The 16,107-nt window shown below is 38.4% G+C and overlaps 1 protein-coding gene across 2 annotated transcripts in view; it reads left to right on the plus strand.

The window, feature by feature from the left end:
* The window catches only part of DYNC1I1 (dynein cytoplasmic 1 intermediate chain 1), a 345,033-nt gene that overhangs the window by 43,845 nt on the left and 285,081 nt on the right, over positions 1-16,107 (plus strand). For both annotated transcript variants that reach the window (XM_027102495.1, XM_027102496.1), the window contains exons 3-4: positions 4,559-4,673; positions 7,403-7,493. In XM_027102495.1, the coding sequence (XP_026958296.1) occupies positions 4,559-4,673; positions 7,403-7,493 (206 nt within the window). The remainder of the gene's footprint in view (positions 1-4,558; positions 4,674-7,402; positions 7,494-16,107) is intronic.

The following is a 16,107-nucleotide window of genomic DNA, read 5'->3' on the forward strand; positions in this document are numbered from 1 at the left end:
CACATTACAGGCAGACTCAGCTTCTTACATTACACCTTTATGGGCCATGCTCTCTGTTGACAGGAAGTTTATGAACATTCTCTTCCCTCGGCTTTTGCTGTTCTGTTAACCATATGTCTTTCAGTCCTCGTCTCAGATGTCTCTTCCTCTGGAAAGCCTTCTCTAATACCTTTCTCTTAACACATGACTGAGTTAGTCCTATGCCCTCTCCCTGGCCTTATCAAATTATTTAGCACCATTTGCTTGTGCATTTGTCTTTTTCTCCTAATAGAGCACAAGCTTGTGGGGACAGGGTTGTATTTTTTCATTACTGAGTCAATGTCCAGCACAGATCCTGCCACATAGTAGGCCTTCAACAAAGGGTTATAGAATTAACGAGTGAATGAATGAATGAACACCTAAACTAGTTAGGGCAGGTCTGAGATGCTGGTCATAGACATTCTTTCCAAGGACCGGAATTTTTTTTCTGCAAATTTCCTTGGAAGCTTCAGATCCCGAGTCTGTGGAATGCTCTAGTTAACTGGCCACGGTCGTTGACTCCTAAGTTTAAGATTTTCTAGTTTTTGTGTTGTTTGTAGAGAGTTAGAAATAGCCTTAAGCTTATAAGTTTGATATTTCAAACTTTATTTAGGCTTATATTTTAAATAAAACAAGTTTAGAATAAAAGGAAACGAAATGCTCTTTAATGCTAATCTGAGTGACAGTTTTTTGCCATGACTGAAAACTAGTGTGAATTGGGACCACCCAGGTTGGTTGTCTCTGCAGAATCCAGAAAACTGTGTACATGTATAACATTACACTCTCTGCGTCTTTGGATGTCAACTGCTTTCTTGGTTGTGGTATTACGGATGAAATCTGATTTTAAAATAAATATAGTGGTCACCATTTACGACACAGAGCCAATGTCATGAAAAATTGGCTTTAAAGCAATGAGGTGTGCTTAATGAGGCCACCCTGAAATTTCGTCCTGTCCTTGGCCGTCTGCCAAATTGCTGCAAGGTAAGATGGACAGAGGCTTCCCGGCCTTTCCTCACTTGTTCGTCTAACAGCTATGCAGCTGTCTTTGGAAAAATGACTGACAATTCTCAGCTGACAAATTTTCTTTCTTCACATGCCCTCTCTGGGTCTCAGCTGCGATGCCTCTTCACAAACAGAAATACCATTTGCTGGGAGAGACACCGAGCATATTTTAAATCACTAGTATGCAAAAACTCCTTGTTGAGTCATTAAAATGTATTAGGACTCTGTAGTATTTACTTGGAAAAAACCAGAGGTTTCATGATTAGGGCTTGGTATAACTGCCTTGGATGAAGTAACACATTGTTTAGTTTAAGGTGCTAGTTGGTAACAGTTAGGAACTGCCTTTATTTCCAATAAGTCCCAGTTACCTAACTTTGCATTTTTCCTGGTCAGCTTTGAGTGTTGATAGCTTTCCTAAGCTTCTGTTACGTCTAGATGGACATTTATCCTTACTAATATTTGTCATTATATTGTCTGTTTCCTTAAGAATTAAAAAAGGCAGAAGGTAGAGACACCTTGTATCGTGGGAGTGACACATTGGAGGTGGAGTTTGGGTGTGCTATTTTTGCACAGTGTCTGGCCATGCATGTTGACATGCAGTTTATGTTCTAATATGTTTTTTGAATGCTTAATGATTAAAGTTAGGAGTTCCCTGGTGGTGCAGTGGTTAAGAATCCGCCTGCCAATGCAGGGGACACAGGTTCAATCCCTGGTGTGAGAAGATCCCACATGCCACGGAGCAACTAAGCCCGTGCGCCACAACTACTGAGCCTGCGCTGTAGAGCCCGTGAGCCACAGCTACTGAGCCCATGCGCCACAACTACTGAAGCCCGCGCGCCTAGAGCCCATGCTCCGCAACAAGAGAAGCCACTGCAAAGAGAAACCCATGCACCGCAATGAAGAGTAGCCACCTCTCGCTGCAGCTAGAGAAAGCCTGCGTGCAGCAACGAAGACCCAACGCAGCCAAAAATAAATATAAAAAAATAAATAGATAAATTTATTTTTTTAAATGATTAAAGTTAGAATAAATTAAAAAAAAACAGATTCTGTGCCTTTCTGCACAGGACATACATGACAGAAGGTTATAGATATTATGCCCTAAGTTTATTCAAAGGAAGATTAGATGGATCTTTTTCTGTTCACTGTACATAAGCTCCATTAGAATCTCTCGCGTTCATTACCACCGGCACTCCGTTGTCCTTAAATAAGTTTTTGTTGAAAGGATGAGGAAAAGTGGCTTTGTTCTGAGCACTGGGTCACTGGAAACTTAGATGACTCCTCCTCACAGTGGTGGTGTAAAGGGGCTTACTGAATGGACTATAGCTGGTGGAAACTGCTCTGAATGGTGTGTAATTCTTAGATTCTATAGCTATAGAAGAGCAATTACCAAAGGCAGAATATTCATTCATTCAACAGATTTTTTTATTGATAATTGTGCATCAACTGTGTCAAGCCTTGATCTGGATGTGTGGATACAGTGGTGAACAAAATAAACACGTTATCTGCTCTCAGTGAAGCTGACAGTCCAGTTATGGCTTAACTCTTCACTGTAAAACCATGCTGTTCTGTATTGGCTTCCTGAGATGAATTTTGCTTATCTTCATTTTTTCATTTGTATTTTAGCAGTGGCAGTGATAATTCCCTTTTCTTTCATTTCCCCCTTTTCCTTCAGTCCTTTTTTTAACTTTATGGTATGTGAATACTGATATCGATCCTCACTCTACAAGGTCCTTTTTCTTATCTTAGTTCTGTCTTTGCCTCGGTTGTATGCATAAGCTTTGGAACTTGCTAGTTTAAATGTTAAAATTGGGAAAGAACGTGAACTTTGATATCTTCCAAGATGAAACTGCCGCTTCAGAATTTTGGGTTATATGAGAGTGCCTGAATCTTCTAGTATCCTCATTAGCCCTTATCGATCCCCATAATGGCAGTTTTCCCTCTGATGACAGGTAGACTTCAAACATATGACTGCATTTTAAGCCTGAGGCGAATAATAACAGAAGCCTTGAGCCTAGCACTATGTGCAAAGATGCATTTTACTTATAATTGGGGTGTAGGTTACCATCTGGGAGTAACTCAAGGTTGCATGAACTCTTTCTGCGTTAGATGCCACAACAGAAATTATGCTTACTGCTTTGAAATGTACTTTGCACTCCTGAAAGAGGTAATGTGTCTGTTAGGGAGCCCAGCTTGCCCCTGGGGAGAAAGGTGTGTCTGATAACTGGATAATTGGCTTTTGACAAGCTCTACGACAACTTCATGCCTGTAAACTCACAAAGCCTTGTCGTGAGGTAGCTGCACATCAAATAGGATGTTATCGTGTTTCAGATGTGGGGCAAATGCCTTGTCTTAAGTAGTAATTGTGTTATGAAAAAGAAAAGAGACCCGAGAATTCCCCCCAGAATTCCACCACTAACCTTCTTTAACCTGTATTTTCACTTGTTGCCATCCCATAAAAAGACAAACTGGATCTGACTATAAGAGGCTCAGACAAGATGTGTTTTTAAGATAGAACTTGGGGAAAGAATGTCTCTCTCCTAAATGATTTTTTGTTTTGTATTTTTCTACACGATAATTTTCTCCTTTGAGTTAATATGTATAATGGAAGCCTATGAAAATCAGAATTGGGCTTCCCTGGTGGCGCAATGGTTGAGAATCTGCCTGCCAATGCAGGGGACACAGGTTTGAGCCCTGGTCTGGGAAGATCCCACATGCCGCGGAGCAACTGGCCCTGTGAGCCACAATTACTGAGCCTGCGCGTCTGGAGCCTGTGCTCCACAACAAGAGAGGCCGCGATAGTGAGAGGCCCGCGCACCGCGATGAAGAGTGGCCCCCGCTTGCCACAACTAGAGAAAGCCCTCGCACAGAAACGAAGACCCAACACAGCCATAAATAAATAAATAAATAAAATTAAAAATTCACGACATATGTCAATATTTAGAAAAAAAAAGAAAATCAGAATTAAGCAACAATACTTACATCAGTATTGTTCACATGCTTTAATAAACATTTTAGCTTGGTTTATTTAAACCATGGTAAACTTAGATTACTGTTATAATATTGTGTTATACAGTAACAGATTTTCATAACTACCTTTACTTTTTAGTCAGATCCCAATAATTCATTGTTTGCATAATTCCAAACATGACCCATGAATATCACAAACACACTCGTCAAGAACTGATCATATGTCTTCCCAGAAGGGACAAGGGGGTTTAAAAAACCAGACAGAATATTTTTTAAAATCACATCCCAGTTAGAAATATTTTGCCGTGATGGTTTCTTCCGAAACTGAGTGAGTAAAACTCTTATACCCTGTGATAGAGACAGGAAAAAGCCTTCAACCAAAGGAGAAAGTACTGGGTTAGTGATTATTAAATGGAGCAGTTACAGTGTTTTTTCATCCTTTATACACATGATTATATCTATTTAGGGCTTTTGCCTGGTGTTTTCTGCCATGCATTTACCGGTTTCAGCCAGGAAAAGCATACCTTTAACTCTGTTATTCACTTTTCTTACTGGCATCTACTTTTTGTAGGCTGATATGCAGCAGAAGAAAGAACCAGTTCAGGATGACTCTGACCTGGATCGCAAACGCCGAGAGACAGAGGCTTTGCTGCAAAGCATTGGGATATCGCCGGAGCCCCCTCTAGGTACTTAAAAGTGCTTTGTGTTACTATTTCCTCAGATTTGACTTGTGTGGGATATACCATGTCCAGCATTTACTATTCTTTTACGTCTATTTTTGTTTTTATTTTGTAAGAAACGCTTTGGCTTATGGGTCAGATGTATTTATTTTTGGAATTGAGGGGGCTGGAAGGAAATAGGAGGACAGGTTGTAGAGTTGTTAGCAGTTTGCTGCTTATTGGCTGATTCTGCAGTCAACCTTCTCCACTGTGTTATTTGTTAAATGAGTTGCCACATGGTAAATACAAGAAATCTCGAAATTAAGAAAAAAAAATTGTTCTTCATTTTCATTGCTGAATCCCTGCCTCTCTCTGCCAACCTAAATACTGTGAATCTGGTTATGAATTTCATAACCACCCACCACAGACATAGTTATTCCATGATGAAAATAGAATGCTCGATGGTAAATTTGAAGGAAAACTTAGAAGGGTGACAGATTAGCAGCTAATTAACAAGTTTAAATTTCTTTGACTCTGTTGTATATCTTGGTTTCATTGCTCATCGGCATTTTTACTGCAGCACCCTTCCTCCAACTCATTCACTCCTAGTTAATTATCCATGACCTCATTTTATCCAGGGTTTGGATATTCAACTATTTGTTTTATTTGTGTTGAAGGTAACTTGTACATAATGTGTTTACTCTGTCACTTAACTATATATCACTCATGTGATAAGTTATTTTATTTTTCTTTATCCGTTTGCTTTCCATACATTTTAGAGTAATCCTAGGGTGTCTGTAAAACTACGTGATATCCAATATAGTAAAACAAAAACTTTAAAAGTAATACATATAAATAAATGCAGTACAGGTCTCCTTTTATCAGTGGTTTGTCTTCTTTTATTTCCATCATTGGCTTTTATATTAAAATAAATTTTCATGTATTTCCATAATTACTTAACGATAAAAATTATCCCATGTACAACAAAATGACAAGTGTTTATATCACTATATATAAGAAAAAGAGCAATATATCATAAGCATACAGATTATTAAGTATTGCTGAATATAATTTAATACATACACACAAAACTAAAACACCATGAAAAGGCATTTTATACTCAACCTCAGTTTGTAGTAGGTAAAATCATATGTCTAACAATGATATAATAAACCCCAATAAGACGTTGATTATTTTGTTAGCTTCTTTGTGGTATGAAAGAGGTAAACTATGGGATATTTGAGTGATGGACCTTCTTTGAGGAGCTGACAGATTTTTTTATTACTTAGTTGACAAGTGATGTATATTAGACACTTTGCAATTGTATTTTTGCCTCAAAATAGCCTTTGAAGTTCTGCTGCAATGTGAACACTGGTTAAACCCAATAGTAGAATATCTATTCTCCCCTAACCTGCATAAAGCCAGCAACTAAACCTTAAAAGCAAAACAGTTGAAACATCCCTAAACCATGACCAAATTCTGAACTATCCCTGCATCCCTGCCAAAGGGCCCTGGCAAGGGTGGACTCCATTTTCAATTTTCATCCATGTCTCCGACTGACCCTCTGACTTATTGCAGAGGGTAATCAGTGCATTAATTGTAGAACCACGTGAAAATTCCTAGTTACTTGACAGATCTGCCATTGTGTTATAGGATTTGGACAAAATAGTTAAACCCTTTACCTTATTAAATAAATAAAAGGAAATTGCACATGATTGAAACCAAATGGGAATCTACACTACGTACTGAAGTTTCTTTCTGCCCATATGGCTTCTTTGGCATGTGTGATACTGAGAACCCGTTCTCATCTGGCCTGCAGCCACCTTGGCTATTTGGGGCAGCTTCTATCTGAAGGACATTTGGCTTGTATCTGAAGGATAGAGAAAAAAATACATTTGCATTTCCTTTAGTTTTTTCCTTTTATTATCCTTGCTCTCAGACTTTCAGCTTGCACTGACCTTGATCTTTGAACTTGCTTCTCCTGTCTGCAGAACGGCAGTTTGCTTATGTGCACATGGCAGTGCTTTCTAGAGCTGCCAGAAGCAAAGGAACACAATTCACAAACACAGTAAACATTACAACGGGATGGAACTGTTAATTAAGTGTAAAAATAAAGCAGCCTGGCATTTTGCTTTGTTTTGAAAGAGATTTTTAAATTACCAGGTTCAACATTTACCCTTTCTCTATCTGTCACTTAGTCTCTCACAGCAAATGCAGTTTATACTCCGTGGACAATAGATTTCCCTCCAAGTGCAGACGTACAACAGCCTTTTCTGATTCCCTGTGACCATTTAAAATTATTCAGAATCACTTATTTTATAATCTTTTAAAGTTTTATAGACACCTCATTTTATTTTTTAATAGGTCACATCTATACTAACAAAATAAAGTGGAGAATTAGAAGTATCTGGATAGTTCATGCTAGAGAGAGATTTGACTTGAATTATCTGGGTAACTGTTTTGATTCTCCATGTTACTTTGTTAAGGTGGACATGGCCTTAGAATCCCTAAGTTAATTCTGTCTAAATTCATTTCAAATTTTAATTTCCAAAATATGAAAAATTCACTTGACTTTCTTCCTTTTCTTTTCTTTTCTTTCCTTTTTTTTTTTTTTTTTCCTTATCCCATCTCAATCTCTCCTGGCCATACAACCACTTTAATTTGGGCCCATTTGTTTTGATTTGTTTGACGCTGCTCTTCCCCAGTGCAGTCGCTGCATTTTTTAACATGGGATACCTGTTATTTTCATTATTTAGTCCCAACCCCTATGTCTCCCTCCTCGAAATCAGTGAGCACTCCCAGTGAAGCTGGAAGCCAAGACTCAGGCGACCTGGGACCATTGACAAGGTAAGAATTTTCCCTTTACAAAGGCCATGGTAGGGTGTCAATAATACAAGCCCCCCCCCCGGCCAAAAAAAAGGCCTGAAAACCACATCATTCTGTTGTACACTGTTAAATGTGCATGCATCTTCAACGTATCAGTCATTTTATGTTTACATTTATGGTGGCTTACTATTTTTGGTGGCATAGCATTGAATTTGAACCCTAGAAATGATAAACTTATATATTATCCTTCCGTGAATGGGCTAATTTAGCACCATGTACCTTGTTTCACAAACACAGACATATCCATTAGCTTAGGCCTACAAGAAAGCAGGGAAGGACCAAAGACAAATGGAATATATATCCAGCTTCTTCTTATTCCACTTTGGTTTTGGTTTCCATGAGAATCTTTACGACTAGAACACTGAGATGTTCTAACCCGAAATTTAATTTTTCAAAAGTCTTGTTTATTTGCTTAATAGAGTTGATTAATTTGAGAACTGGGTCCCCAAAGTGTTTTTATTATCATTACTAATTATTATAATCATCAGGATTGACTGCTCTGATTTTGTCAATTGCCAAATTTTTATTACACTAGGTATATTCCAAGATTATGTAATTAGCTTCTCAAAGCGGATATAGACATTCTCTAATTTGACCACTGAGGGGACATCCAAAATGTAAAGATGTAACGAGAGAAGGGAGAAGGCTCATTAATATGCATGGAGTCATGGAAACTTTCTTAATCCAGGTGCCTTCAGCAGGATTCCCACGAGGGTGCCTATAGGCAGGTGATAGAGATGAGTGGGGAGGGGGCCTGTGGCAGCTGGTTAGCAGGCACTCCCTTTATAAAGGTCAGATGTCTCCTCACAGCTCAGGCTGGTTGAGCTCAGGTGGGAACATGGACCCAGTTCTTCCACATCTTTCAATTTTTCATGAGAAGCTAAAAATTCAAGTATTTGTGCAACAGTCTCCTAAATGTTAACTGTTAATGACTTTGTTAAAAGTAGTTGTGGGCTAGATCTTGTTGACAGTTGGTGACCTCTCTCTTTGACTCTTAATTTTTTAAAAATCATGAAATATTTTAATAAAATTTCAAATAAAAGAAACAATCATCCACAACACCACCATTCTGAGAAATCAGCCTTTGCCTTGTCAATGTACCTTTCAATCCTTGTCTACCTGTGTACATTTCTTGCTACCATATTATGTTCCTGGAGGAGAGGTATACAATTTTGCATTTTTCTCTGTTAACACATTATCACAAGCATTATGTTCTGAAAGTCCATTGTTTCCAGAAAAGCGTAGGCAATTTTGGTAGAGAAAACTATGGAAATGAGAATAGTATTAGCCTGTGCTGTAGGCCTGTTTTTTGCTTTCTGAGACCAACGTGTAAGACTGAATTGATCTCACCAATATCTGCCTGTTGGTGTGTTTCAGACTTGAGTGTTTTGTTTTGATAGGGCCTTTTGAAACCAGTGGACACTGCTTTCAATTTGAGAAAAGTGAAAGTAGAGACTTTTGTGGGCACCAGGCTGGTTTATGTTAGTTTATGTTAGCCTTTGTGATTTGGGGTAGCACACGTCTTCTCTCATCTTTTGCTTTGAACACTTCAAAAGGTCTTTGAGGGGGAAAAAAAGTAATAATAACACAGCATGTACCATCTAACATTTATACAAGAGCAGGCACAATATAATCACATTCCTTAGGGGGTCGTTGGCCTGTCATTAAGTTAATATATTTGCCTGTTTCTGTACAACGATGGTGTTGTGTCAGTGATGCTTAGTGTCAAGGGGTGCAGTTGGCAGCATTAAATACTGTTACTGACTTCATAGTTGATGAGCCCTTTTGAAAACTTCTAGAGAAAGCTGACCTATGCTGTTAGCACTCTGGGGACAGCAGCAGTTATTCCTTCTGAGAGAACATCATTTCATTTCTTTCCCCTTCTTACATGATTTTTTAACTTAATCACTTTGGAAGAGGCGCTGTCTACTCCTACCCCACACAAACTCCAACTAGCTTCAATTCTTTATAGGAACATTCTGGCAAGCGTAGGCAACTAGAAGTCAATGAGTATCTCCCTTGCTAAGTGCAGGTTTCATAGAAATGCAAGGAAACTGGCATTGAGGAAATGATGATTTTCAGAAAAACTAAGGATAAAATTGGCTTGAGACGGCATTAGGAATAACTTAGTAAATCTTGCCCTTGTTGTTGTTATTTTTTTTTTTTTTTTTTTTTTTTTTTTGGCGGTACGTGGGCCTCTCACTGTTGTGGCCTCTCCCTTTGCGGAGCACAGGCTCCGGATGCGCAGGCCCAGCAGCCATGGCTCACGGGCCCAGCCGCTCCGCGGCATGTGGGATCCTCCCGGACCGGGGCATGAACCCATATCCCCTGCATTGGCAGGCGGACTCTCAACCACTGCGCCACCCGGGAAGCCCCTTGCCCTTGTTTTGAACTTAGGAACATTCCGCCCAAATTTATGTTTTTGCTTCCATGAAATATATATGAGAGTTAAATTTCAGAAGAATGTTGTATTTCAGTTTTTAAAATTCCACTTGGAATGTCTTTTTCTGTAGAAGAAACATCTTTTGAAAACAGTTACTATTAACTCTAACACTTCATAAAACATGAGGCTGAGAAAAAACTTGGTAATTCCTAAGAATGTAACTCTATAGTCATAAATTTGCATATTTGTGTAGAATTTGGACCTTTTGAAAAATGGAAAATCTTTCAGAAGATAACTTAGGAGTCAAATCAACATATCTGGTCCTACCTAAAGGGGCACATAAATTCTGTCATTCATTTGCCAACATTTCAAACCAAAACTACAATTTTCTTTTCAGAGCCAAAATTGGGAAACATTTCTTATATAAGCCCTGTAAGTGGTTAATTTGGAAATGGGCATACTTAATGTACCCTATTATAAAGAGAAGGTTAAAATAGTGCTTTAAAAAATCAGGTATAACAAAATTTTCTTTTATTGATTTAGTAAATTTTCTAAATTGAGTGAATAGAGTAGATATATCTAATAATTTTTCAATTATACTAGTGTGATTTAATTTTTAAACTTACAGTGTCATTATTTGTGTTCCAATTTCTGCTTCTGTTATTATGGCCTGCTTCTCATTTACAACTTACATTTGTGGTACTTTTCTCTTTCTCTTAATTAGTTTTTGTAGAACCAATTAATCATTGCTCATTTAAATATACTGGACAAAAGAACAAGCTCTTGGGTTTCAAAAAAATCAATTTATTAATAAAAAATTTAAAAGACTAGTTTTACAAATAAAAGTAGATGAAAAAAATCCTAAACATACTATTTGCAACTGGAATCCAACACAATATTAAAAGGATACAATGTTATGCTTGGGATATTGACTCAAAAATTGGAATTGATTAAATAATTCAAGGATATTTTAGTATAGGAAAATATGTTACCATAATTCAGCCTAGGAAAAGGTCAAAGAGGGAAAAGTAAATATTGCAGTATATTCTGAAATGGTACTTGCAAAACTTAAACATCTAGTCCCATATTTTAAAACTTAGTAAACTAGGAATAGAAATGTTTTTCTCAATGTGATAAAGAATATTAATTTCAAACCAACAGCTTACATCCTTTATACATGAGAGTGAAGCAGTAGCACTTTATAGCTCTCAAACAAGAATGACTTATGGTTAGTTGAATACATGTCTCTCTTCCTCAGGGAATGTCAGGTCCTTGAGAGCAGGGAGTAAGTGATATTTGTGGTTGTATCCATATAGTAGGTATTCATTAAATGTTTGTTGAATGAATCAAGTATCCTCCTGCTTTTTACAGATCAGGGCACTGAGACACAGAGAGAATAAGTAATTTTCTCAAGCTCACACAGGACATAGCTACAGTGCTATGTTTGAACCTGGGCAGGATGATACAAGTTTCCACAATCTATACCTCAACCCTACATCAGCTCTAACGACAATCGATAAAAGTGATACACAGCCTACTCTGTTAGGTTACTGTGATTAAACAACTAAATATCTGTTAAGCACTTGGAAAGGAGGCTGGCATATATTAAGTATGTGTGAGTTTTAGTTACTACTGTTATTTTTTTCATACTTTGATTTAGCCCAGCCCTTAATCCGTAACCTTCAGGTATTCAACCAGAAATGAATCTAAGTGAGAATCATTCAGCCCACATTTATTCTTATTCACATGGATGGCTCACAGGGGACTTTGCACCAGGGCTCTTCTCATGTTTGGCTGAGATTCCAAAACTAAATTAGAGGCTGCACTGGCCTGTGGAAACTAGGAGAGTATTGACATCATAAAGTTTACTGTATACCAGAGCATAGGCTACACACTGTCCCAAACCTGATTCAAGAGGAAGACTTTCAAAAGGATTTCAAAGGTAAAACATGTCTCAGTGTGATAACGTATTGTGCAATCTCTTGTTACAATAACAGCCATCCCGTAACCTCCTTAAAAAAACAGTCACAGGGGAGATTATTCATGCTTGTCTTTTGTGACAAGTGACATGGGGTGGACGGATAGCAATACAGTTGATTTTTATCTTCCTTTTGGACCCTCTGTAGCCTTAACACCATCACTAAGTTCTACTTTCCAATCAATCAAGGACACTCAAGTACCACCGCATTTTATTGTTAATAATCTCTTATTATTATAGAAAACAATATCAGTTCATTTTATACAATTAGAAAATATAGACAAGCAAAAATAGAAAAACATCATATTCCTACAGAGAATATGCATTAGCACTCTTAATACCTTAGTGTATATTCTTTCACACAATATATATGTCATCATACATACGATAAATGATATCATACTGTACAAACTGTTGAACTTACTTTTCTATTCAGGTATCTCTATTCTTCCATTTCAGTACATTTTCATCTTATCTAGTATCTATACCATCTTCAAATTTCCCCAGTTGCTCCCAGCATAATCCCATTATATTTAAAATTGATGCCTGTCTTTCCAGCCATCAGCACCTATTAACCAAAATGCTTATGTCCATAGATTTTCTCTAGAGAGGTGAAGCCCCTCCCAAGGGGACCTTAGATGCAGCAACAGAAGAAATGTCTTCTGAAACACTTAACAGGAGAACAAAGGTACAGAGTGGATTAGAGGCCTTTCAGGCTTCCAGCTTCATGTGGACTCCAGATCAGAACTGGGACAGATGTCTGCAGATCCTCTCCTGTTCAGTTTGAACATTAGGTCTCTATATAGTTAATATTAAGTATGATGTTGACAAAATACTTTGGGTAAAATTCAGATATTTGATAAACTCTGCCTTTCCCTGATCTACTTACTGCCTAGTGAACTCTGAACTCACAAATAAGGAAATTAGAATAATTTATTCATGGTCAGCTTGTGCTGGCTGCACCTGGTCACCACTTTTCTCTTGTAATTTGAGGAGAGGAAAATGTGCCCAGGGACCACATGGGCTTAATGCCTGACAGAAAATCCTCAGGACTTTTTTTTTTTTTTTTTTTTTTTTTTTTTTGCTGTACGCGGGCCTCTCACTGTTGTGGCCTCTCCCGTTGCAGAGCACAAGCTCCGGACGCGCAGGCTCAGTGCCCATGGCTCACGGGCCCAGCCGCTCCGCAGCATGTGGGATCTTCCCGGACCGGGGCACGAACCCGTGTCCCCTGCATCGGCAGGCGGACTCTCAACCACTGTGCCACCAGGGAAGCCCAATCCTCAGGACTTCTAACTTCATCCACAATTGAACTCCATAGGATTCCCTGGCACTACCTGAACCTCAAAGGATTTTTAACTCTTTTTGGTGAAAACATCACTATCTTTCCCTGATGAATCAGAAGCTAAAGGGAAGACTGTAAGGAGGTTTTAGTAAGGTAGAAAAGTACAATTCAATAATGCAAAACCTTGGGGGAAATTTAATAAAGACGAGTAAGATTTTGTGCATCCAAAATTCCTTAAATGATCATTATGTAAAGAGAAGCCGACAGGATGCTACCAGCTAGTTGGACTTCAGGGAGACTGAAATCACTGATTCGAGGCTGATTAAAAGTCAGTCTCTTTGGAAATCAAAATCAAAGTGTACACTCTAGGGTTTTCTCTTTATGTAGCACATAGACTGATTAGTTAAAAATTGTTGATATCCTGTCACTCTGTCTCAGGCAGAGAGGGCTGTATATACCCATCTGGTTATAGTTATAGGGTAAACATCTATTTTTATCAAGGGGTTGCTGAGATTTCTTCTAGAGAGACTGCCTGCTTGACAGCAGGTCCTCTGTGTAAGATTTGGGGAAAACACATCCTTGCTCTGTGATGGGAAGTCTTGCATTTCTTTTTGAATTCAGCTCAGATGGACTCCCTCTATGGCTTAGTGTGGCCTGTATCAGAGCTCCATGTTAGGGCTTTAGCCAACAGAGGGAAGATTCTCACACAGTAAAGGAAGAAAGAGGCTTTTTAAAAAGAGCCTGGTATGAGTGTGTATTGCACTGTTCCAATTTTACTGCTGACACTGGAAAAAATCTTTATCATTGTCCTTGCCAGACCAAAGTAAGGAAATCATTGAGGCTGGGAAGTAAAACATTAACTCATTATTTAAATGTCATTCTTAATTAGTTGACATCACGTTAATGATTCTGACAGATTGAGTGATGTGATGGATTTTAAAACGTCCTTATTATTCACGGTATTACTTTTGGAAATGGCACTTAGAGGAAGAATTTGGGGATGACGTTCACTGGAGATTTTCTGTTTGGCACTATGTTCACATTGGCCCAAACTGTTTTCTTTATCTGATTAGTGACGAGTGATTTGTTTGAAAGAGAAGACATGTGAACAAGAGTCCAGAGAAACTGTGGGACTCAGGGGAGCTCGGTATTCTGCCCTCGAGAGGTCTCTCCACCTTAAAGAGAAAAGAAGAAGATGACAATTTGAGCTCCAAGGTGGTTGCTTCAGGGACTAACAAAAGTTGCTAAGTTCAATTGGTAGAGAAGGTAGCTGGACTTCTTTTTATTCTCAGCACAAACTAGCATTATGGTCAGCATTCTTTTCAGTTTTATGGAAGAATGATTGACATACATCACTGTTCAAGGTGCATAGCATGATGGTTTGATCTACATGTATTGTGTAATGATTAGCACGATAGGTTCAGCTAACACCCATCTTCTCACATGGGTACAATAAAAAGAAAAGAAAGAAAAAAAGAAAAAACATTTTCACCTTGCAATGAGAACTCTTAGGATTTACTGTCTTAGCAACTTTCCTGTATATCCTACAGCAGTGTTAGCTTTAATCATCACGTTGTATGTTACAGCCCTAGTACTTATTTATCTTATAACTGGAAGTTTGTACCTTTTGACCCCCTTCATCTAATTCCCGCTCCCCCACGCTTTGCCTCTAGTAACCACAAGTGTGATCTCTCTATGAGTTTGTTTGGTTTTTTGGATTCCACATATCATTGAGATTATACAGTTTTGTCTTTTTCTGTCTGACTTATTTCAATTACCATAATGTCTTCAAGGTCCATCCATGTTGTCACAAACAGTAGGATTTCCTCATTTTTTTATGGTTGAATAATATTTCATTATCTATATATGTGTGCATACCACAGGTTCTTTATCCATTCATGCCTTGAGGTCAGCATTTTCAAGATAGGCTGTCCTTCTTCAGTGTGGAAGTGAGCCTGAAAATTCTCCTGGCACCATGTGGTGACATTATGCCATACAAGACTGAGCTCTGTGTAAGTGGCTTGGTAGAGATGAAGGGAGTTAGGCAGACGTGCCCTGATTTATTCTCTCATTTTTTAAAAAAGAAAATAAAAACTATTTCTTTGGGAATCAGCTTGCCCTCACAATTCACACCCATCTGCAGAAAAGGCAAAAGACCATTCATTTGTTCATTCATTCGTCACATTCATTCAATAAATAGTTGAGAATTTATTGTATGACACACAATAAATGCTAGTCCTGCAAGGAATACAAAGATGGAGGAATTCTTCTTACTTCTAAAGATCCCACTTCCAGTAAATTGACATATTTAATTTGAAGCCATCTAAGGAAATGTTTCTATGTAGTTACAGCTCTTAAATATTTGTACTCATAGAGATGAGCAATAATGTCATAAAGCATTATTCCCAGGTCATCTATAATTAGCTTGTATATTCTTGTAGGACAAGTGCTTTTGATTCATTACTACCCTACCTAGAGTCTTGACACATATTAGGTACTAGGTAAATGTTTATTGATGTGTGTATTTGTGTGCACGTGTGTGCACGCTTGCAAAAAACTGAATAGGATGGGTGCAGGATGAGTGGAGAGATGAGGACCCAGGTAATAGCAAGGTAGTTCAAGGTTGCTGGGCTAGTTGCCAGAAGGTGGACTTTACTCAAGGGGAACCACTGGCCGTGGTTAGAGGACTGAGGCACAAGGCGAGGATTTCTCACAGAAACAAGGCAGAAATTCAATTACTAGGATCAGGGCAAAAAGGTAGGGTAGGACTAACAGTGTGTTTGTCTTCATGCTGAGGCCCCTGGGCTTTGTAACAGTGCTCATTACATCCTTTAGACCATCTTCAGACTTGGCCTTAAAGTGTGATACAGGGCTACTATTGAGGTCAAATGGGTTGTAGGTTGGCAAAGAGAACTGAAATAAGAGGTGCAGA

The sequence above is a fragment of the Aethalodelphis obliquidens genome, unplaced genomic scaffold, assembly GCF_003676395.1.
Source record: "Aethalodelphis obliquidens isolate GAN/ISIS:26980383/991018 unplaced genomic scaffold, ASM367639v1 scaffold5, whole genome shotgun sequence".
In the NCBI taxonomy this organism is placed as follows: Eukaryota; Metazoa; Chordata; class Mammalia; order Artiodactyla; family Delphinidae; genus Aethalodelphis; species Aethalodelphis obliquidens.